Source organism: Macaca mulatta, chromosome 17 (assembly GCF_049350105.2).
Source record: "Macaca mulatta isolate MMU2019108-1 chromosome 17, T2T-MMU8v2.0, whole genome shotgun sequence".
NCBI classification, from domain to species: domain Eukaryota; kingdom Metazoa; phylum Chordata; class Mammalia; order Primates; family Cercopithecidae; genus Macaca; species Macaca mulatta.
The window spans coordinates 102,810,332-102,835,645 of NC_133422.1; the positions used below are offsets into that span (position 1 = coordinate 102,810,332).

The 25,314-nt window shown below is 33.6% G+C and overlaps 1 protein-coding gene across 3 annotated transcripts in view; it reads left to right on the forward strand.

Annotated features, from left to right (window-relative positions):
* The window catches only part of TNFSF13B (TNF superfamily member 13b), a 38,514-nt gene extending 17,378 nt beyond the window's left edge, over positions 1-21,136 (forward strand). For 2 of the 3 annotated variants that reach the window (XM_001082119.5, XM_001082247.5), the window contains 3 exons: positions 16,078-16,190; positions 16,279-16,429; positions 19,496-21,136. In XM_001082119.5, coding sequence (XP_001082119.1) covers positions 16,078-16,190; positions 16,279-16,429; positions 19,496-19,608 — 377 coding nt within the window. In that variant the 3' untranslated portion in view covers positions 19,609-21,136. Of the gene's footprint in view, positions 1-16,077; positions 16,191-16,278; positions 17,022-19,495 lie in introns of all 3 variants that reach the window. The other variant, XR_013408058.1, reaches the window with a different exon arrangement.
* The last annotated feature ends 4,178 nt before the right edge of the window (positions 21,137-25,314 follow it).

Sequence of the window (25,314 nt, forward strand, 5' to 3'; positions counted from 1 at the left end):
AGGTTCACAAAGAAACAACTTTTAATGTCATTTCCCAATATGTATCACCCAGAATATTAATGCAGAGAAATGGTCCTTGAAATAAGAGTTTCAGTGTCAAATAAATTTGGAAACATAGCATCTTATATATTTTTCTTTGAGTCACAAGGCACATTAGCAAGTTATTGAATCTAAGTAGTCCTACTTTAATAAAAAAATGTTTGTTTAACTTTGTTTCATCCAGTTTTCACAAATTTTTGTGACTATGCCACTTTATGATGTATCGACCTCTCTCCGAAAAGAAATGGAAATTGCTGCTCTATAGTAACGTTTGTTTATGTAAGATAACTAAGGAACAAAAATGTTCTAAAAAAGAACCATTTGTTCACTCACACATTCGTTGATTCATTTATTTTACATTTATTGATTAAGAACATACAATTTCTAATTACTTTATGTTCACTGGGGGTATCAGTGATTAAAATATGTACAAATGCTCCTCGGCTTACGATGGAGTTATGTCCTGATAAACCCACCCTAAGCTGAAAATAACGTACATTGAAAAAAGCAGTTAGGACATCTAACTTACCAAATATCATAGCTTAGTCTCGCCTATCATAAACATGCTCAGAACACTTACATTTGCCTGCAATTGGACAAAATCGTCTCACACGAAGCCCATTTTATAGGAAAGTATTGAGTAACTCATATTATGTTTTGAATACCGGACTGAAGTATGATTTCTCCTGAATGTATGTGGCTTTCATACCTTCGTAAAGTTGAAAAGTCTAAGCCAAACCATCGCAAGTCCATATATGTGGTTTTCTACTTTGAAAGAGCTTACCTCTTGATGAGGAGAAAACAAACAAAAGACCCAACAGCCCTCAAATGAACAAGTAAAATATAGATGAGATGAAACGCTGTGGAGGGCAGCAAAGCAGGCAGGGGCAGGAGGAAGTTTTGTGTTGTGAACCAACTACAAGTTCAGGAGTATCTGGAGGTTAAGCTAGGCAATGAGGAATGGGCAAAACAAAACAAGCACAGATAATGAATGTGAGTTGGCCCTGGTAATGATTCCCAGGCATGCTCTTTTCATCTGTGTTTTTTTCTGTGTGACTTTAATTGTCCTAGATACAACACAAGTACTAAACTACTTGTAAATCTATTATTTATTGCTCAACATTTTCCCAAATCATGTTTGCAACTTTTATAAAGCAGCACACTGTTTCCTAAGAAGGAAAAGAAAGCCAGGAGATCTTAAGGGCCAAAGTTACAGTTTTAAAAAGTTCCTTGGAAAAGGTTTACTTTACACATTTTCCCCTACCCCCCAAAATGCTATAAATTGCACCAAATGATGCAGCTGCTATACTCCAATGTGCTTGTGAATTGGACAGTATGCTGTGGTCTTCCTGGAGTGGTGACCTCTTCCCACAGATCCAGGGGTGCTTGAACTGGGATGCTTACCTGGGATGCTTGCTTGCAGTGCTCCAACCTTTAGGATGAAGAGGTTGCCCTTGTGATGTCAGCAAACCCTTGACCAGTATATAAATGTTAGTGTGCATGGACATTTAGCAGGGAGATAGAGGCAGGTTGCATTTTGTTAAAAAAGGTTGTACTCAATGAAGCATTTTACTTGCACAGTAAAAGAAGAAGTCTTCTGGGAATAGATAATAATATATTATTAGTATTATTAGCATATAATATATAATTATACATTATATAATATATAATGTATTATAATAATTATGTATAATAAAATTAATATATTATTATCTTCTAGGGAAACAATGTATTATTATTAGCATATTATATATTATAATATTATTAGCATATTCTATATATTATCCTATTGTATTATACATAACATCAGGTCGTGAGATGAAATCATGTTATGTATTCCGGGGATATGGAAGTTCAAAGGAGCAGGGCTACGTCCATCTGTTATTTTGAGTTCCTATGCTTGCTCTCCCCCATACTTTTGTCCAGACAGTGAGGGCAGAGGTAAACTTCACAAAACAGAAGAAGACAAGAGGGGTTTATCAGAATGTAGTCTCATGTCTTTTCTGTTCATTTGTTTTTTTGAATTTTAATCTAAATTTTGAATAGGTAATGCATTCACATGTTGCAAAAAATAAAAAAGCACAAAGAGTGTGGATTGCTCTTTTTCCCATCTGTTCCTGCCCACACTCACCTCACTTTTAGTTTCCTATGTAGACTTCAGACTCTCTCTATGTTAACACAAACAAATGCAAATGTAGTTCTGCTTTCCTCCTTTCCTATAGTAAACACTTAAAAACCATATTTGCAATACGTATGATTTGAAAATGAGATTATAACCTGCATTCTTTACTTAACAATGTATATTGCAGATATTTTGTTGCCTGTGTACAGAGTTGCTCATATTAAAAAAAATGCATAGTATTCCATTGTATGAATTTAATGTATTTAATCATTCTCCTACCAATAGACTTCTTGGTGTCCATCTTTTGCAATGCAGGTGCTGCAAAAAATAATTGTGTGCATCCGTAACTTCTCATATGTCAGCCTATGTGTGGGACAGACTTTGAATTTTGACAGTTATTGCTAAGTGGTCCTATAGGGATTATAAAATGTGATTCTATCGCTGGCAGCAAAAGAACATCAGGTGAAAAATAGCATCTCTTAGCTTTCTTTAAGCCATTATTTTATATGTTTTAAGAACCATTTGTATTTCTGTCTTTACATTCTTCCAATTTTTCATTTCTATTTTTATTTTTTGTGAGCCATCTGTTCATATTTTTTTTTCCATTTTTTTCATTGGACTTTGGTCATTTTTAATTTGATTTCTGTGAGCTCCTTATATCTCAAGCAGATTAATTCTTTATATTACAAATTGCAAGCATTTCCTCCCATGCTGTCATTTGTCTTAATTCTGCATAAAGTTTTTTTCTGTCAAATTTATCCATTCTTTTAAAGGATTCTGGATTTGGGGTTGTGATTAGAAAGGCCTTTTACATTTAAACGTGTTAAGGAAAGATCTCACGTTCCTTCTGAAACCTTTATAGTTATTTTCTACCTTTAAATAATGTATCTATTTGCAATTTATCCTAGTATAAGATGTGAGGTATGCAACCAACTTAATTTTCCCCCGTGAGGGCATCACAAGATTTTTTAATCGTCCATCTTTTCCATACTGCTTGAAGATATTAACTTTAACTTTTATTAAATTCCCGTGTTTAGTCTATGTTTTTTTCACTTTTAAAATACTTTTCTGTTATATCATGTTGACTGAATGTCTGTTTATGCACCCCAATAAAATGGCATTTTGGTTCCTAAGGCTTTGTTTTATTTTCTGGTAAATTTAATTCGCTCATTTTTTTCTTTTCACTTCTAGAATTTTTCCGTTTTTTAAATTAAATATAGGAACTATAAAATCAGCTAGGTAATTTACCTAGTTAAAAGGAAAAAGAAAAATGCCTGCTGGGTTTTTTTTTTTTTTTTTTGGATTTCATATTTATAAATTAAGAAAAATACCCTCATGATGTACAAATCAAATCCAATCCAAGAACATGATATATATTTATATTTGTTTAGTCTCCTTTTGTTTCTTTTAATATGTTTTGAAATTTTCTTCAAGAAGTTCATGTGTATTTCTTATTAATATCATTACAAGGTATTCTACCTTTTCAAATGCTATGATAAATAGAAACATTTTCTTTCTTTATATTTTCCAGCTGGTTCTTTTTGTGTATAAAAACCTTGAATTCCATGATATGTCTTTTCAATATTAAGGTTAAAATGTTTTCTTTTTATTTTTGGATTGCATTTCCCTAGCATGACTTTGCCCAAAATTTTACTTTTAACTTCTCTGAAATAATTTTTCTGTGTTTCCCATGTATGCAAAACAGAGTTGCTCTTTGTTTTCTTATCTCATCTTAAAATAATTTTCATTTATTGGGTGATATAAATCAATTTAGGTTTACTTATTTCAGAAATGTATTTGGCTTTCGTTCATGATATTGTGCTATACCGTGTATTGTTTTTCACGTTAACAAAAGAGTTTCTATTTTATAGTTTTGAAGAGGTTGCTTACTACGTAGGCTATTTGCTTTGCTTTTTCTGTTAGTGTAGACTTCTAAATGCTAAATGATCGGGGTATCTACCTTTTCAGTTATATCTTTTTTATTGAAATTAAATTCATATACCATAAAATTAAATGCACAATTCATTCTTATGTAGTATTCACAATATTTTACAACCACCAACTCTCTCTGGTTCCAAAATATTTTCTTCAGCCCCAGAGAAAATCATGTATCCATTAAGCAGTCAATCACCATTTCGCTGTCTCCCCACGCCCCTGTAACCAGCAATCTGCTTTCCGTCTCTGTGGATTCACCTATTTCAGATGGTTTATATAAATGCAATCATACAACACGTGACTTTTAATTCCTGACTTCTTTCACTTAGCATAATGTTTTGAGGTTCACCCACATTCTAACATGTATTCATACTTCATTCCTCTGTATGAATGTATATTTTTCTATTACATGTAAGCCATAATTTTATGAATGGGCATTTGGTTTGTTACCCCCTTTTGGCTATTGTGAGTAGTGATCCTGTGAACATTTGCATAAAGTACTTCCTGAGTGCCTCTTTTCAATTATTTGGAGTATACATCGATGAGTAGAATTGCTGAGAAAATGTCAGCCTGTTCTCTACAGTGCTGCACAATTTTGCATTCCCCCCAGCAATGTACAAGTGTTCTAATTTTTCCACATCCTCACCAACACATCTTATTTTCAATGTTTTTATTATTATTGCCTTCCTAGTGGGTGTGAAGCCATATCTCATTTTGGTATTTATTTGCATTTTCCTTATGACTGATGATGTTGAGCATCTTTTCATGTACTTTTTGGTTTTTGTATATCTTCTTTGGAAAAATATCTATCCAAGTAAATTGTTCATTTTTTAATTGAGTTGTTTGTCTTTTTGTTGTTGAGTTGTAAAACTTCCTTATATATTATGGATACAAGACCCTTATCAAGTATCTGATTTGCAAGTATTGTCTCCTATTTTGTGGATTGTCTTTTACTTTCTCAAGAATGTCATTTGAGGCACAAGAGTATTGTGTATTAGATAAATGAAGTAAAACTTATCTTTTTTTTGTTTCTTGTGATTTTAGTGTCATCATTGAAGAACTCATGCCAAATTCAACATCATGATTCACCCATATGTTTTCTTCTAAGAGTCTTGTAGCTTTATGTCTTATCTTTAGGCAATTGATCTGTTTTAATTCATTTTTGTATATGGTGTGAAGCAGAGGTCCAAAATCATCTTTTAGCATGAGGATATCTAGTTGTCCCAACATCATTTGTTGAAGAAGATGATTTCTTCCACATTGAATGGTCTTGGCACACTTGTTAAAAATCAGTTGGACATAGATGCATGGGTTTATTTCTGTACTCTCAATTTTATTTTGTTTGTTTATATGCTTTGCTTTATGCTGGACCACCATATTATTTGGATTACTGTTAAAGTTATAGTAAACTTTGAAATTTAGAATAGTGAATCTTTCAATTTTGTTATTTATTTTTAAGATTGTTTTGGCTATTTGATACTCTTTTGCAATAACAAATGAATTGTAAGGCTGGCTTTTTCATTTTGGAAAATAAAAGGTCACTGAAATTTGTATATGGATTAGACTGAATCTGTACATAATATTGGGTATTACTGCCATCTTAACAAAACTAAATCTATCAATCCATGAACACAAGATATCTTCTCTTTTATTTATATGTCCTATCATTTCTTATAGCAATCTTTTGTAGTGTTTAGTGTTAAAGTGTTTTATGTCCTTGGGTAAATTTACTCTTAGGTGTTACGTTCTTTTGAATGCTGTTTAGTCAGTTCAGTTTGCTATAACAAATTCCAGTAGACTGAGTGGCTTAAACAATAGTAATGTATTTCTCACACTTCTGGAGGCTGGAAAATTCAAGATTAAGGTGCCAACAGATTTGGTTTGTGAATGGTGGTCTTTTCATTGTGTTTTCACATGGCTGAGAACAGAGACAAAAGCAAGTTCTTATGTCTTTTCGTGTAAGTACACTAACCCATCATAAAGACTGTGCCACCATGACCTGATTATTTCCCAAAGGCACCATCCCCTAATACCATCACATTGGAAGTTAAAATTTCAACATATCAATTTTGGGTGACAGAAATATTCAGTCCATAACAGATGCTACTCTAAATAGGATTCTTTTTTAAAATTTCATTTTTAGATTATTCATTCCTGGTTATTGAAACACAACAGATTTTTGAGTGTTGATCTTGTACCCTGCAACTTAACTGAATTCATTGATTAGTTTTAGTAGATTTTTTTGTAAATTCATGGATTTTTTTTTTTTTTTTTTTTTAACATGGAGTTTCGCTCCGTTGCCTAGGCTGGAGTGCAATGGCATGATCTGGGCTCACAGCAACCTCTGCCTCCAGGGTTCAAGTGATTCTTGTACCTCAGCCTCCCAAGTAGCTGGGATTACAGGGGCGCGCCACCACACCTGGCTAATTTTTGTATTTTCAGTAGAAACAGGGTTTCACCATGTTTGGCTAGGCAGATCTCAAACTTCTGACCTCAAGAGATCTGCCTGCCTCAGCCTCCCAATAAGTGTTACCAATAAGTAATACCAGTAAGTGTTGATATTACAGGCGTGAGCCACCACACCTGGCTGAAAATTTTCTACATATAGGATTATGATATTTGCAAATAGAGATCGTTTTACTACTCTCCTTGCATTTGGATTTTTTTAAAATTTCCGGTATATGTTGAATAGCAGTGGTAAATGCAGGCATAGTCTTGTTTCTGATGTTAGGGTAGTCTTGAGGATTATTACATTTATATTCATGATTGATTGTGGCCTGTAGTTTTTTGTGGTGTCTTTGTCTGGCATTGGTATCAGTGTAATTCTAGATGTACAGAACAAGTTAGGGATTGTTCCCTTCTCTTTTATTGTTTTGTGGAAGAGTTTCAGAAGATTGATGTTAATTTTTCTTTAAATGTCTAGTAAAATTCACCAATAAAGTCATCTAGTTATGAATTTTGAGGGAAGACTTGGATTAATTTAAACTCTATACTGGTTATAGGTCTGTTTAGATTTTTAAATTTATTTTTTGAGTCAATTTTGGTAGTTTGTGTGTTTCCAGGAATTTGTCCCTTTCATCTACATTATCTAATTTGTTGGAGTACAATTATTATAAATAATAAAAAGGTATAAACATTTTATTTCTAATAGGCCATTAACAATGCCTCCGTTTCTTTAGTGATTTTATTAATTGGAGTCTTTTTTATTGGTCAATGTAGCTATATGATTGTCATCTTTGTTCATATTTTTCAAAAAACCAATGTTCAGTGTTACTGTTTCCAGTCTTTTCCTGTTCTTTTTTTTTTTTTTTTTGAGATGGAGTATCTATCACCCAGGTTGGAGTGCAATGGTGCGATCTCGGCTCACTGCAACTTTCGCCTCCCAGGTTCAAGTGATTCTCCTGCCTCAGACTCCCAAGTAGCTGGGACTACAGGCATGTGCCACCACACCTAGCTAATTTTTTTTTTTTTTTTGTATTTATAGTAGAGACAGGGTTTCACCATGTTGGTCAGGCTAGTCTCCAACTCCTTACCTCAAATAATTCACCCGCCTTGGCCTCTCAAAGTGCTGGGATTACAGGTGTGAGCCACCGCACCCAGCCCTTTTTCCATTGTTTATTCCATCTACTTTCTTTATTATTACCTTCTTTATTATATTATCTGATCTTTATTATTTTCTTCATTCTGTCAATTTTGGGTTTAGTTTCCTCTTCTATTTCTATTTCCTTAAGCTGAACTTAGAATATTGAGTTGAGATATTTTTTGACATAGGCATTTACAGTTGTACGTTTCTTTCTGAGTGCTACTTTCACTGCTTCCTATGAATATTGCTATGTTGTGTTTTTATTTTCAATCATCTCAAAGTATTTTCTATTTTCTTCTAGGATTTATTCATAGATCAATTTGTTTAAGAATTTGTTCAATTTTCACTTATTTGTGAGTTTTCCAATTTTCCTTATGTTATTGAAGGTAGCTAGAATGAATGCTTACCAGAGATTCATTTCAGATGGAAAAACATAAACAGGTTTCAAGGTTAAAGGATGAAAAGCATATCTTTTTAAAATAAAAGATATGCTTTTGTAGAATTTAAATATTTTAAAATTTAAATTTGTAGAATTTAAATATTTTAAAATCTAATGAGAATTATTCTCTTGCACAACATGGTCTATCTTGGTGAATGTTCATGTGCACTTGAGAATATGTATTCTGCTGATTTTGGGTGGAGTGTTTTCTATATGTCTGTTAGGTTCAGTTAGTTTACAATGTTGTTGAAGTTCACTGTTGCCTTATTGATCTCTTCCCTAGATGGTCTAGCTATTACTTCAGGTGAGACACTGAAATCTTCAGCTGTTACTGTAGAAATGTCTATTTCTCCTTTCAGTTCAGCCAATATCTGCTTATATCTTGAGGTTCTGTTGAGTGATGTTTATAATTATTAGGTATTCTTGATAAATTAACTCTATTATCAATATTTAATACTCTCTTTGTCTCATAAAAATTTTTGACTTAACATGTATTTAGTCTGATATCAGTATTAGCCATCCCTGTTCCCTTTGGCTGCTATTTGCAAGGAGGCATATTTGTCATCCTTTGATCTTGAAACCTTGAAACACAAAAACCTGTTGGTGTTTTTGAATCTGAAGTGAGTCTCTAGTAGGCAGAATATAATTAGATCATGAGTTTGGGCTTTAAAAAAATTTTTTTGCCAATCTCTGTATTTTAATTGCCAAATTTAAATTCAGTTCATTTATATTTAAAGTGATTACTGATAAGGAAAGAACTACTATGTTGCTGTTTGTTTTTTTATAAGTTTTGTTCCTCAATTCCTTTATTTCTTCTTTATTTTGTTTTTAATATACCTTTATAAGTACACCATTTTGTTTTTCTCTTAATTTCTTTTTGTGCATCTTAAGAAGTTATTATCATGGTTGTTATTCTGGTGATTACAATAAACATCCTAAATTTATAACACTGTGGTTTGAATTGATAACAACTTAGCTTCTCTCTTATGTTGTTATTGTCACAAAATATACCCTTAAACACTGTAAGCCCTTAACATAAATTAATAATTATTATTTTATGTATTTGTCTTTTAAATAGTATAGGAAACAAAAGAGAAGTTAAAAACTAAAAATACACTTACAATGGCTTTTATATTTACCTACATATGTACCTTTACTTCTATTCTTTATTTCTTCATATATCTTTCAGTTCTCACTTAGTGTTTTGTTTTGTTTTTTTGTTTTTGTTTTTTTTTTTTAATTTCTATCTACTTTAGCGTTTCTCACAGGGTAAGTCTGCTACCAATGAACTCCCTCAGTTTTTCTTTATTTGAGAATAACTTAATTTTTCTTCACATTTTAAGGATATTTTCCCACATATGGAATACAGGGTAGACAGTGTTTTTCATTCAGTACTTTAAATATGTAATTCCCCTGCCTTCTGGCCTCCATGGTTTTTGATGACAAATCAGCTTTTAATCTTATTGAGCATATTTTATATTTGATGAATTGCCTCTCTGCTTTCAAGATCTCCTCCTTGTCATTATCTTTTAATTGCTTGATTTTAATAAGTCTTGGTAGGAATCTTTTGTGTTTACCCTTCTTGGAGTTCACTGAATTTTTTTAGATGTGTACATTTATGACTTTCTTCAACATTGGAAAGAGTTTGGCCATTATTTCTGCAAATATTCCTTTTTCGTATTTTCTCTCTCTTCTCCTTCTGTAACTCTCGTAATGCATATATTCATCTGCTTAATGTATCCTGGGGGTCTCTTATAATCTGTTCACCTTTCTTTATTCTTTTCTATTTTAACTTTATCTTTAGAGCCATTTTAGATTCACAGAAAAATTGAGAGGAAGGTAGAGAGATATCTCATCAACCTCATATTCCCTACTGGTGCATATCCTCCCCCATTATCAAATCCCCCACCACAGTGATACATTTGTTACAACTGATAAACCTACACTAATATATCATTATCATCCAGAGTCCAGGGTTTACATTAGGGTTCACCTTAGTGTTGTACTTTCTATAGATTAGCACAAATGTATAATGGTATGTATTCACCATTGTAGTATTAGAGTATTTTCACTGTCCTGAAAATTCTTTGTGCTTCACTCCAACTACCTTTCCTTTTCCGCTGTTTATCCCCTGGAAGTGGCATTTTTAAAATGTCTCTATAGTTTTAACTTTTCCAGAGTGCCATGTAGTTGGAATTGCACAGTATGTAACATTTTTATTTTCACTTCTTTTTTTTTTTTTTTAGTAATAGAAATTTAAGTTTCCTCCATGATATATCAGTGTAGGTTTATCAACTGTAACAAATGTACCACTCTGGTGGGGGATTTTGATAATGGAGGAGGATATACATTTGTAGGGAGTGTGAGGTCTATGAGATATCACTGTACCTTCCTCTCAGTTTTTCTGTGAATTTAAAATGGCTCTAAAAATGAAGTTAAAAAAGAATAAAGAAAAGTGAACAGATTATAAGAGACCCCCCAGGATACATTAAACATAAGCATTATGAGAGTCACAGAAGGAGAAGAGAGATAAAATTTGAAAAAAGAATATTTGGAGAAATAATGGCCAAACTCTTTCCAATGTTGAAGAAAGTCATAAATTTACACATCTAAAAAGTTCAGTAAACTTCAAGGAGGGTAAAGGCAAAAAGATTCCAAATCTTATTAAAATCAATGTGTGTGTTTCAATTTATTTATTTATTTTTAACATGTGGATGTTCAGTTGTGCTGGTGCTATTTAAAAAAAAAAAAAAAAACTATCTTCTCTTTATCATATTGCCTTTGCCCTTTGTCAATGATCTGTTGATTATATGTGAGTCTAGTTTTAGGCTCTTTATATTGTTTCGATAATCTGTTTTTCTCTTCTTTCAATAATACCACATTGTCTCGATTACTGTAGGTTTATAGTAAGTCTTGAAGTAGAGTAGTGTTAGTTCTCCCACTTTGTTCTTATCTTTTAATATTATGTTGGCATTTCTATCTTTTGCTTCTCCATATATTCTTTAGACTCAGTTTGTTGATATTCAACTTGCTTTGATTTTGATTAAGATTGCATTGAGTCGCCCGGACACAGTGGCTCATGCCTGTAATCCCAGCACTTTGGGAGGCCAAGGCGGGATCATGAGGTCAGGAGTTTGAGACCAGCCTGGCCAATGTGGTGAAACCTCCTCTCTACTAAAAATACAAAAATTAGCCAGCCGGGCATGGTGGTGCATGCCTGTAGTCTCAGCTACTCCGGAGGCTGAGGCAGGAGAATCACTTGAACCCAGGAGGCGGAAGGTGCAGTAAGCCAAGATCGTGCCCCTGTCTCCAGCCTGGGTGACAGAGCAAGACTCAGAAAACAAAAACAAAAACAAAAACAAACAAAAAAAAAAACCACCATTGCATTGAATCTACAGGAAGAACTGATGACACCTTGACAATATTAAGTCTTCCTATTTATGAACATGGAGTATCTCTCCATTTATTTAGTTATTTAAATCTTTTACATATTTTGTTGGATTATTCCTAAGTATTTCATTTTTTGAGGTAATCATCTAAATGCCATTATATTTTTAATTTCAAATTCCACTTGTTTATTACTGGTAGAAAAGTGTTAGATCACTGGTAGAAAAGTGATTCCCTATTGAGTATTAATCTTGTAATAATGACTTTATTCTTTTGGTCCACTGAGTAGTTAATAATTTTCTTTCTTTGTATGCTTTGAAGTTTCTTCTTGAAAATTGGACAGTTTGGATGTTACAATGTAGCAAATCTGGAACTCAAAATTACTCCCATCCTCAGGGTTTTCTGTTGTTAATTGATGTGACTGCAGTTGTTCTCTTGTTTAGTAATTTTTCCAAAGTACTTTTTTTTTTTTTTTTTTTTTTTGCCTAGATTCTATTCCTTGTCCTGTGTGGACACAGGAGTCTTTCTTCTATTATCTGTTTTCTTGGCCTGATAGAGATTATTTTATTGCTAATCCTCATCCTGACAGAGATTTTGTTAAACATTAGAAGTCGAAAAACAAAAATAAAAATCTCTCTTGGTGTTTACAAACAGCCTCTGAACCGGGGTATTTCTTCAACCCTTCACTAGGCTGTCTGCGGTTAACCTTAGTCTTTATCTCCTGTTTGCAGAGAGCCCAGGTAAGTATGTGGTTGTGCATATGTGTGTGTGTGGATGTGGGAGGAATAAAGACAATAACTAAAAATAAAAATAAGTAAACATGTTCTCTATCACTTTAATAAGATTATTGCCAGAAGAGATGATAAAATGCCTAAATAAAATATTAAGAGACATTAAGAATAGAGACCTACTATGTACTTGTTTTATTTTCTATGCTGACAATACACCAGTGACATTTACTTAGAAGTGGGTCTTTAATTATATAGATATTAGTTGAATGTAAAAAAATCTAAGAAATCAATCTAAATTATTATGAAAATTTTAGTAAACAAATATCTCTAGCCAGATGTAAATAAGTGGTTTTAGAAATTTGTATTTTACTTCAATTTAAGAGAATATACTAGCTCTATGATGGAAGGCATTTCATTACAAGAATTTCAGTAACTTGGTAGTAAAATGCTTTAAAAAAACAATTGAATACTTGTGATTAATTTTTACAGTACATTGCTATTTTGAATTATATTATGTTTAAATTTGAATTAATTAATAAATATTTGCTGCATGTCTACAGTGGGTCAGTCATGATGTTAAGCCCTGGGAAAATGACGGAACCAAACACAAATGGCCCTTTAGCTCAGAAAATTTAGTATCTATCAAGTGTATTATTTTTTTAACATCTCTCTCACTCCAAGCATCAAATGAATATCATTAAGCTATGAAAGCAACTGCCTTGGTGAAGTCATCAGTTTGTGTTTTACAATATCGACAGTAACTGTATTAACTCTTCCTCATTTTTCAGCACTCCAAAAAGTGCTTGGCAGACATTATGTCATTTAAACAAAGTTAAAAACTATTTTATGATAATCTTTTCACTGAAATTATATCATAAAAGAGGCGATGATGATTTTGCATTTGTAATTTGTCATTGAGGTGATCTTGTGTTAACTATTACTATACAAGAGGGCTTTTCTTTTAAGGAGAATGTTCCCTTCTTTGGGAAAAGCCAATTAGGGTGATGAGACCTGCCCATATCAGGGCACATTCACCCTTGGTGAGAAACAGTGATGGACGTGGCTCCTGGGAGTGAGCAAGAAGCGCAGGTCGACAAGAGCATGTGCTGAAGAAGACCTGGGAAGTTTCTTGATCCACTCATAGATCCTCCATCCTTCCTCCCCACTCTCCCTGACATCTTTCCTCCCTCTGTCTGTGGTAATAGGAACTCAAAGGTCTGACTAAGGAAATGTTATTTATTTCAACTTGAATTTACAATGTAGTTTGTTTTGTTGTCACCTAGGATTCTTACTCCTTAGAAACAATCAGAAATAGCCGGGCGCGGTGGCTCAAGCCTGTAATCCCAGCACTTTGGGAGGCTGAGACGGGCGGATCACAAGGTCAGGAGATCGAGACCATCCTGGCTAACACGGTGAAACCCCGTCTCTACTAAAAAATACAAAAAACTTGCCGGGCGAGGTGGCGGGCGCCTGCTGTCCCAGCTACTCCGGAGGCTGAGGCAGGAGAATGGCGTAAACCCGGGAGGCGGAGCTTGCAGTGAGCTGAGATCCGGCCACTGCACTCCAGCCTGGGCGACAGAGCCAGACTCAGTCTCAAAAAAAAAAAAAAAAAAAAAAAAAGAAACAATCAGAAATATGTGGTTCTGATTTTACATTCTTCCCTCAAGAATCTTATTTGGACTGGGAATATAAATTAGTATAGCCATTATGGAAAATAGTATAAAAGTTTCTTTAAAAATTAAAAGTGAAATACTATACGATCCATCAATCCCACTACCAAGTATATATCCAAAGAAAATGAAATCAGTGTGTCAAAGAGATATCTCTCATCCAAGGAGTAACCATGCCCCACCCTGCTTAGCTCCTGAGGTCAGACAAGATACAGTACATTCAGAGTGATGTGACCATAGATGAGATATCTGTACTTCAATGTTTATTGCAGAATTATTCACAATAGCCAAGATACTAAATCAACCTAAGTATCCATCTGCAGATGAACGGATGAGGAAAATGTGCGATATATGCACAGTGGAATACTATTCAGCATAAAAAGAAGGAAACCTTGTTGTTTTCAGTAACATGGATGAACTTGGAGGACATTAGAACAAGTGAAATAAGCACAGAAAGACAAATACTACATGATCTGATGTATATGTGGAATCTAAAAAAAGTCAGCTTCAAAGAAGTAGAGGGTAGAATGGTGTTGACTAGTGGCTGGGTGGTGGGGGTGGGGGTGAAAAGATGTTGGTCAAAGGTTACAAAATTCCAGTTAGACTGGAGGAATACGTTCAAGAGATCTCCTGTACAACATGGTGACTACAGTTAACGAAATGTATTCTTGAAAAATGCTAAATGAGTAGATATTGTGTTCTCACCACAAAAATGCCAACTATACGAGGTAACATATATTTTAATTTGCTTGACTCAGTCATTGCACAATGCCTACATATTTCAAGACATCATGTTGTACATGACAAATATGTACAATTTTATCTGTCAATTAAAACATAAGATCAAACAAATTTTATTTGGAAAAAGTTTAAATATACTTGGTTTGCCTTGGAAACACTATGTGAAGAAGGCACGTACACTTGGCAGTTGTATGTACGGAATGTGAGCACGTTGTTAACTACCACATCATCCTGTGCCCCTCATGAAAACCCACAGGAAAAAAATGCTCTTTAATCTCAATTCTAGAAAAATTGTTATCTTCTTTGGCTTCTAGCCTATTGTCTGTTGTGGACTCTGAATTTTATTATCAATTTTGTTTTCATTTTTGCTATGATCAGGATGAAATTTGGACACAGGTATGGTCCACCATTACCAATTATACAGGGACATTTAAAGTATGATTCTAGACTAACTTCCACAGCTCTGTTTTACTATTTTATCCTTATATTACAGTCCATCTAATCTTCTTTTTATTCATTTTACATCACTTAATTTACACTCCCCAAATTTCCCAACCTCTAGCCTTAGGGCTCACCCTTTACTCAGATAGTCACATGACACACCCATGAGAAATCCAGGGAATGTAAAGTATGAATTCACAGGAAAGGAGTGTCTCTGCTCTCTTAATGGGTTTTGATGTCCGAACGCACTTACAGATTCTGGCTCAGCAATGTAGTCCCCCATGTGCCTATTCGCTGATGGCTACTGTCTTCCCTCTGTCCCTTTCATCTCACCCTTGAGCACAGCAGCCTCCTTGTCACTCCCCAAGTGATTTTTGATGGGTAATAGAGGAGAATTATCAGTGAACTGAGCAGAAGCCATTGAAACTCAAATATCATAGATCATTGTTACAAAGTTCCTTGACTGTTCTTAGTAAAGGTTGTGTCTTAGTCACTTTCTTCTTTCTCCCATAGGCTCCCTTTTGTTGCCACATTTGGGCCAAGGAATGGAGAGATTTCTTCCTCCGGAAACCTTTTGCCAAACTCTTCACATACTCTTTCCTCTCTGAGAATCAAAGGAAAATCTCTACTAGTGTGTTATTCAGAGAAATTTTGTCCACTTTTTGCTTCAAACTCTCTTATCCAGACCAGCCTTTATTATGAAATAGCCGAAATATAGACCAATAAAGGGAAAACCCAGACATTCATATAAAGGGTTAGCTCTTGGGTTCTTGTATCTGATATATTAACCCAGGTTAATATATAAGTGATGGCAAAGAATCCAATGCAGTAATGTGACTTGTCTTCTTCTTCTTCTTCTGTTTTTTGTTTTTTTTTTTAGGATGGAATTATCTTCTAAGTTTCAGAGGTAGCTTAACAACTAAATGGAGGTGGAGGTGAAAACTGCCTTTCTTGGTTTCTTTCCTTATAAATGATTCTCTTCATTGCAGGATCTTACACATTTGTTCCATGGCTTCTCAGCTTTAAAAGGGGAAGTGCCCTAGAAGAAAAAGAGAATAAAATATTGGTCAAAGAAACTGGTTACTTTTTTATATATGGTCAGGTAGGTTCAAACCCTAATTCTGATGTTACTGTCTGAAGCCTCCCATTTTGTGTTCATTTCTGACAAAGTTTTTTGGTTTGTTTCTCAGGTTTTATACACTGATAAGACCTATGCCATGGGACATCTAATTCAGAGGAAAAAAGTCCATGTCTTTGGGGATGAATTGAGTCTGGTGACTTTGTTTCGATGTATTCAAAATATGCCTGAAACACTACCCAATAATTCCTGCTATTCAGCTGGTAAATAATAGTTCTCACACCCTGCTAACTGTGAAATGAAGAGAGTTTGATGAAAAATCTGAGCTGCAAAATGCGAAAATGAAAGGATGGTGCCCTAAAATATGAATAGACAGAAAGGCATTCCTCAATATATTGTGTTTTTTAAATCTTGAATGATAAGCTAGTCTGTTTTAATTGAGAAAGATGGAATTATTACTAATAACTTTACCATCTTTATATACATTTAGAAAGGGTAGTAACTTCATAGCAACTTCTGCATTGTACATAGTACTTCTACATAGTAACTTCTACACTGAGAAAAATTCAAATATATTTTCTTCAACCCTTAATAACAACAATAATAATATCTGACAATGATAGAGTGATTACCACTGGCCAGGCACTCTTTTCTGCATTTTATATATGCATGCTTATTTAATCTTCCCATTTAAGAGAGTGAGGATCTAGACACAGAGAGGTAACGTAACTTGTCCCAGGTTACACAGCTACTAATTTTTAGACTCAGTTTAAACCAGCCAGTCTGATTCCACACTGGGAGCAACCAAACCTCTTCTTGCATGCTGTGGAAGAAATGCCCCGGCCGGGTTTGAGGGTAAGGGAAAGTTGTACAATGGCTTCTTTCTCACACAGGTGACATCTTGTGTCAGTGGACACCAGACAGGTGACTTAGGAATGTGAAAGTGTAGAAGCAAACCTACCTTTGCACCCAGGTGCAGTGAGAGGCAGAGAGCAGGGCAGATCTTGTAAACCTCAGGTCTGTTTCAGCTGTAATTGCTAACATTTCCTTCATTTTATTTTTCAAGGGTGATTTAAAATTAATCCAGGCTGGTTTTAAAGAAAAATATTTACCTTAAAGACATTTATTTTCTCTGTTGATTTTGTAAAAATCCAGAACCCTGAGGAATGGCTTCAGTTCCAGATGTTTACTATGAATGACTGTGTGACACGCAGGAACGGAGACTGGCTATGCATTTTGAAATACTGTATTTCAAAGGCATTTACAAACAAATGCCCAATAAGGCAGTTAGAAACTAAGGCAAATAGTTTCTAATAATGAAAATGATGTCATTCTGGATCTGCAGCCACAGATAGCATTGGTGGGGAGATGAGGAAGTTTATAAAATTAAAATTCCCTAATTTTCATAAAGAGATATTTCCCTTCACCCAGTGCTGACTAGTAGTTTGGAGTTGCAAAATATTTATAAATGGTGAGACTACTCCAATCTGTTATTTATTTATATTCATTAATACTAACAATTTTATAAATAACTCTTTAAAACATTTTTCTAATCATCTGTTCCTCTTACACTTTCTTGCTATTAGAGGAGTCTGCTAGATTTCTTAAGGTGTCTTACTTTAAGAATAATTCACCTGACTTTAAAAATATTTTTCATTACTAGTAGCTTACTGTTGTATATGAGTCCTGTCCCCTAGGAAGTTTCAGGCTTGCAATTTTAATCTGTTTTAGGGCAAATTTATTTAAAGCCATTTAAAACTACACATTAGAGTGTAAGTACATAAAATGTTTCCATAGTAACCTGAAAAGATGTGAATGGCCAACTTAAGAAACCCAACATAATATCAAAGAACCACTTACATACATAAAGCTGAATCTTATTACTTATTGTGTTAATAAAATGTTTATTAGAAAAATTATACCTGATTGCTGTAATCTGGAAGAATTGAAATAGCCAATAACTTAGTGTTAAAATGTTAAATAGACTCTATAGTTGTTCACACCCACCTAATCTTTAGAGTTAATATTACTTAATGCTTTGTGAGCTATGATCTTTGTCAAAATGATAGCTCATTTCCAATCTCTATGATAATGACAAGTCTGCTCAACAAATACATCTCAATCATTTTATTCTTACTGCTTAAGGTAGTCCACAAATGTTTTGTCAATTCTAGAAAGTGTACACATAACCTGTAATAAGTCCTAAAAAACTTTATTTTGTTTGTAGTCTGTCTTTGCCCATTACAAAAAAGCATACCCAGGGGGGACAGAAATTTTGTCATCCTTGATCACTACTGTAGGTTTTTCCAGAAGGGTACCTGGTACATAGTAAATGTTCAATAAATAAACTCCCCCTGGCTGCTGCCTGAGCAAATCTGCATGCTTTGGGCTTTAGGTTAGAATAGACATGAACATACATGTGTTTATGTAGGTACATTTTCACTATGCTAATGAAACAATGCAACTTTTCTAAAAATAGTAAGCCACAATTATTGACAATTCAGCTGACAGTTTTATTGTTTGTTCATTTCTTCATTTCTTTTTCTTCCCCTTATTCCTCCTCTTTCTTCTCCTTCACATTTTTCTTTTGATACATTGAGTGTAGTCCCTGAATGTATTTTGTATTACCAATTCACAGATGCATTTGTCCTTGTAAATTAGTCGCACACAGATTTATTGGTCATTTTTGAAGAGTTAATTTCATTGTTGTTTTTGATTATGAAGACAAATGTGGTTATATAATAAAACAAAATATAAGAGGTTGTGAAAAATAATCCAGATAATGCTTAAACCCATAGTCTGAACTCTCAAGAAAAACTATATTAATAAATGTGGTATCTTAAGAAATGGTGTTTTCTTCACTTTTTAATATTTATGCTTTTCATATGTATGTTTAAAATATAATTAGGAATATCTAGTATATATATGTGTGTGTAATTTTTCATGTTTTTATTTAACATTATTATAAAAACTTTCCTTGTCAACAAAATTAAATAAAAATCATCACTAATCATTTAATATTCTATCAAGGGATGTGCCATGATTTACCTAATTTTTTAAAAAGTTATATATTGGGCTTCTTTTGGGGAACTCCATTTTTTAAAGAGTAGGTGATAAATTCATACATATCTGTTGTAACTCCTTTTGCTTATTTCTTCTAAATTTTTTTAGGCTAAGATAATTGCAATGGTTTAGAAGCCAACTGGTATATTCTGAAGTGTGGATGCCTATGTTAACATTTTTTTTTACAGAACAAAATAGTTTTATTTAGGTTTTTTTCTTTTCTGTTGTATAACCACTTATAGTTCTTGTAAATCATTTTTTCCTAGGCATTGCAAAACTGGAAGAAGGAGATGAACTTCAACTTGCAATACCACGAGAAAATGCACAAATATCACTGGATGGAGATGTCACATTTTTTGGTGCATTGAAACTGCTGTGACCTACTTATACCATGTCTGTAACTATTTTCTTCCCTTTCTCTGTACCTCTAAGAAGAAAGAATCTAACTGGATATACCACAAAAAAAAAAAAAGTAGTTACTGTTGGCTTTTCTGTGAGCTATTTGTTTTGGTTTGCTGAAACTAGTCCAAAACAGGAAATTTAACAGACAGCCACAGCCAAAGAGTGTCATGTGAATTACAAGAAACCAGAGCCCATTTAGGGAAAGATAGAACTAGAAAGGCTTTTCACTATAATTCCATGCTGAACAATTGAGTCATAGCTTCTTATCTTGGAGGAAGGACACAATTCAAAGGGGCAGTAAGGATTTTGTAAAATGTGGCATCCATAATTTACTATGGAACCAGTGCCCACATCTCTAGGACATTAAGACATTTATGAGAAATCTCAGGATTCATTTTCTATTTTTATGTTAAATGCACTCCCTCCTTTTTGGTCAACATTACAAAAAGTAAAAAATAAAAATTTTAGAAATCTTGCAGTAGTTACATGAAATAACTAAAAGTTTAAATTTAAATATGAAACAACTTGGCTGAAAATAGTATCCATGTACTATTTAAGTATTTTATGGTTATTTCAAGTATGCGATTTCTATCTATGATGTAATATATTACCCACACATTTTTTCACGGGAGAGAGAGAATATCGTCATCTGTTTATGCTCATGTGTATTTCCTATAATGAATTTCAGAAACATTTAATATCAGGTAATTTCAATTTATGCATGTAAAGCATTGATTGAAAAATAACTATAATTGTTCATATATAACAACATAATCTCCAACAGAAGTTACTGAATACATTTATACTAATGTAATGTAATTTCTCTTTATTTCTTCCTCTTCTGTTTCAAACTGCTGCTATTGTAGTTTACATATCCCAACCTTTAAAAATATTCCTCTTATTAGTTTTATATTCACTTTATAGAGGTTGAGTTTTAATTAAAATTCTTGGCATCCTGAAGTATGTCACGTACCATGTACTCCTTATAAATATGTTGATATCTCAGAAGACATCATCCCGGTTTTCATTTTATAAAGTACCATACTTAAGAATGCTGTAATACTTATCTTTTATAACATGTTTCCTTTGCTTTGCTTGTCTTTTATGTCATTAGTTTTAACTGTTTACTTCATTTAACAGTTTACATCATTCAACAGTTTACTTCATTAAACAGTAGGTGGAAAAGTAGATGCCAGTCTATGAAAATGTTCCCATCTATATCAAAATACTTTTCAAGGATATACTTTTCAAAACAAAGAAAACCATTTACATTTTATGTTTAAAATCTAAACTTTAAGTTTAAACTTTGTTTAGATATCTGGTTCCTATGATTTCGACTTCAGTAAGTTCAAATAAAATATATTTTGCAGTTCATTTTGTTTTACATTGTAATTTAAAAAGAAGAAGCGATAAGTGGAGTCAGAGTTTCAATGCTAGGAGGAGTGGTTAATGATTTTTCTGGTGTTGCTGCTAATATGGATTAACAAATAAAAACCTTCATTGCCTTTTGCCTCATTGACTGAGTTTGTCTAGCAACACCCACCTTTTGCATTCTCACTGTATAATTAAATGTTATTTTTAAAATCAGGTGAAACATGATAAATTAATTTGTGTTAGGATACGATAGTTTGGAAATGTGAATATTTTCCATATCTGAAAAAGGATCTGTTCACATCTGCATCTGTCTAACTACTTCATTTTAAACTATTTAGAAGGAGACATCAGTTATATTATTACCTTTAGAGTTGAATTTATCCAACAGTACAGTATATTTTGTGGGATTTTTAGTACAATATTAAGTATATATTATTGGTATAATATTGAGTATTAATATATATACTTATAATATTACGTAGATGTATAACTGAGAAAAGCTAATACCAGGCCAAGCATTCTTCTCCTGAGGAACTGACTATGAGGTGGTAAAATTCAACCAGGACAAGCATCTTGTAGGGATCACAAAAGGCATCACTGAGGGCAATCTCATTGGCAGCAACCTCTTATCACATATTGGGCCCAACCCCCGCTCTGCTGTAATTAGAAGGTTGTATTAGTCTGTTTTCACACTGCTGATAAAGACATACTCAAGATTGGGTAATTTATAAAGAAAAACGGTTTAATGGATTCACAGATCCACATAGCTGGGGAGGCCTCACAATTATGGTGGAAGGCAAAAGGCACATCTTACATGGTGGCAGGCAAAGAGTGAATCAGAGCCAAGTGGAGGAGGAAACCCCTTATAAAACCATCAGATCTCATGACACTTATTCACTAACACAAGGACAGTATTGGGGAAACTGCCACCATGATTCAATTATCTCCCACCCAGTCCCTCCCACAACACATGGGAATTATGGGAGCTACAATTCAAGATGAGATTCGGGTGAGGATACAGCTAAACCATATCAAAGGTGCAATGTAGAATTCATAATCCTCACCATTTGAGGTTTGATGATGGTGATGAAAGGAAGACAACAGGTGGGATTATAGATATGAGAGAAGGGAGGAAATTCTTTAGCATTGAGCTAATCACTTTACATGTTTTTAAAACTTTTTGACTTTTTGTTTTGAAATAATTTCAGACTTTTAAAAATATGGGAAAGAAAAGTGCAATGAAACCCTTATATTCTTCACTTATATTCCCAGTGTTAACATCTTACAGCACAAGGGCAAAAGTCAAGACACTAACATTAATACAGCAACTAATGCACAGACCCTGTGAAGACTGACCACGTGCTAAGTTATAAAGTAAGATTCAGCACATTTTAAATATTTGGCTTTATAACAATTACAGTTCCTCTATGGCATCTTTAGTAAAAGAAATCAGTGATTAAAAAGTAAGGAAAATATGCACTTGGAAATTAAAGTGGAAAGAAATCACTTCTAAATAATTTATGGCTTAAACAGAAAGCATACGGAAATCAGAAAATGTTTACAACTAGATGACAAAATACTTCACAAGAAACCCTGGAGTGTAGGAAAATCAGTGCATACATAGAGTTTATAAACGTACATGCTTATATTATATGAGAAAAATGACTGAAAGTTATGAGCTAAGCACCAACAGCAAGAAAAATACAAAAACAAGACAAAACAAAAGCAAGATAAAAACAAAATAAACAAAAAAAACCCCTAGGCCAAAGGAATAGAAGAAAGCAATGAAACATAAGAGCAGAAATTCAGAAACAGGAAAAGACAGGCAATTAAAAAGGTCAATAAGGCCAAAAAATTTATATAGAGATAAATACATATAAATATAGAGATAAATATAATAAGGTACTTTTATCATAAAAGTAAAGTATTTTTATTTTATCACATATAAACCTCAAGGTTTCTTGTGAAATATTTCATTATCAATATTTTCAAACAAAAATACAGCAAGCCAGCATAAACAATATTAGAACTGAATATGGGGACAAATGTATAGATGCCAAAGAGAAAAATGAAAAAAAAAAAACACTAAGAATGTTTTGTCAATAAACTTTAACAAGTTAGATTAGAGATAAATTCCTAAATATAAATTGACAAAAACTGATCAGTATAAAAGAGACAAAAATGAATCCATTAGAGATGTTGAAGTAGTTTACAATTTAAACACACAAAAAAATGGTCAGGCCCAGATGGGAAAATTTTCTCAAATATTCAAGGGGCAGACTATTTCTATATTATGTAAATTATTTTAGAGAACAAGAAAGAGAGAATACTCTCAAGTTCAACTGATATTTTCCTCTATAATCTTGATACCAAAACATTCTGAGAGCAGAATTACAAGTAAAAATTACAAGCCAATCTTACTCATGAATATAGATGCAAACGTCATAAAACACTAGCGAACTGAACTCAGCAGTATATTTAAAAAGAGCATGCATAATAACCAAGTTGGATTTGATCCATATTTGCAAATTTATATCTATATTAATAACAGATGTAAGTGATTATAATAAAATATTAAAGGAGAATATCATATGATCACCTCAGTAAATCCAAGAAAGAAAGTACAATTCAATATTTATGGTAAACACTTTTAGCAAAGTGAGAATAAAGAAAACTTTAAAAACCTTGTAAACTTGGCAAGAAACCAGAACAAGATAATTATCCCTGGATTGTTATTACCACTTCTACATTATACTAAAGAGTCTAGACATTTTAACATTTTTTCAAATAATATTTATTAAATGTATAATATTTATAAGGCAATATTCCTGGTAATTATTTAGTGGGAAGGGGGCAAAAAATAAACAAGCAGAACATATGGTTTGCTAGATGAGGACAAATACTATGGAGTCCAGTAAAGTAGCAGACATAAGGCATTACTGGAGGAAGATGTGGTGCATACTTTAATAACAATCACAAATATTTATTAAGTATTTATATCGTGTGAGAGACTCTTCCAGGTGTTAATTTATTTCAATTTTCCAGAAACTCCAAAAGATCAAGCCACTATTAATTTCCTTATTTCATAGATGAGAGTTATTTCATAAACTCAGTTTATTTCATGGACTTATTTCATAAACTGAGAGGTTATGTAAATTGCCTAACCCTTTGCTGTAAATGGCAAGGCAAGATCTGAACCCAGGTCCTTTAGTTGTAAGTCCGTCAACCTCAGCACTACACCATACAGCCTGTCAGTCAGGGAAGGCCTCACTGAAGAAGGGCATGGAGAAGGTAATGTAAATGATTTGGTTTGGCTGTGTCCCCACCCAAATCTCATCCTGAATTCCCATGTGTTGTGGTAGATAATTGAATGAGAGATAATTGAATCAAGGGGGTAGTCTTTCCCATGCTGTTCTTGTGATAGTGAATAAGTCTCATGAGATCTGATTGTTTTAAAAAGAGGAGTTCCTCTGCACAAGCTCTCTCTCTCTTTGCCTGCTGCCATCCATGTAAGACATAACTTGCTCCTCCTTGCCTTCTGCCATGATTGTGAGGCTTCCCCAGCCATGTGGAACTATAAGTCTAATTAAACCCCTGTCTTTTGTAAATTGCCCAGTCTTGGGTATGTCTTCATCAGCAGTGTGAAGACAGACTAATACAGTAAGAGTTATGGGGAAGAGTATTTGAGAGAGAGGAAAGAGAGAGCAAAACCCCTTCAGTGTGTTTGTCGAGGACAGTGGTCCTCGACAGTGGTCCCAGGGTGCCTGGACCACAGTGATCCATGGAGAAAGTAGAAAATGAAGCTAGAGAGGTAGGGAGGGGAGGGCACTGAGACTACAAGACCTTGCTGAGCATGGGGAGGGAATTGCTTTTAGTCTGAGTGAGAAAAGAAACCCTAGAAAGTTCTGAGCAGAGAAGTGATGTGATCTGACTTACTTGTAAAAGAATCACTGTGAATTCTGTACTGTTTAGTCTACATAGGAGAACAGGTGAAAGCAGGAGATTAACAGGGATTTGTAGCCATAATCCAGGCAAGGAATCATGGTAGCTTTGACTAGGGTGGCTGAATTGTGTGTTCTGTGTTGAATAAAATATTCAAGGATAATATCACATGATCACTTCAGTAGATCCAGGAGGGGAAAAGTACAATTCAATATTTACTTATGGTAAACACTTTCAACAAAGCAGGAATAAAGAAAACTATTTAAATCTAATAAACCTTGCAACCAGGAAAAGATAGTTATCACTGGATCATTATTACTACTTCTATATTTCCCCAAAATATTTGCTAAAGTCCCAACTCCTGGTA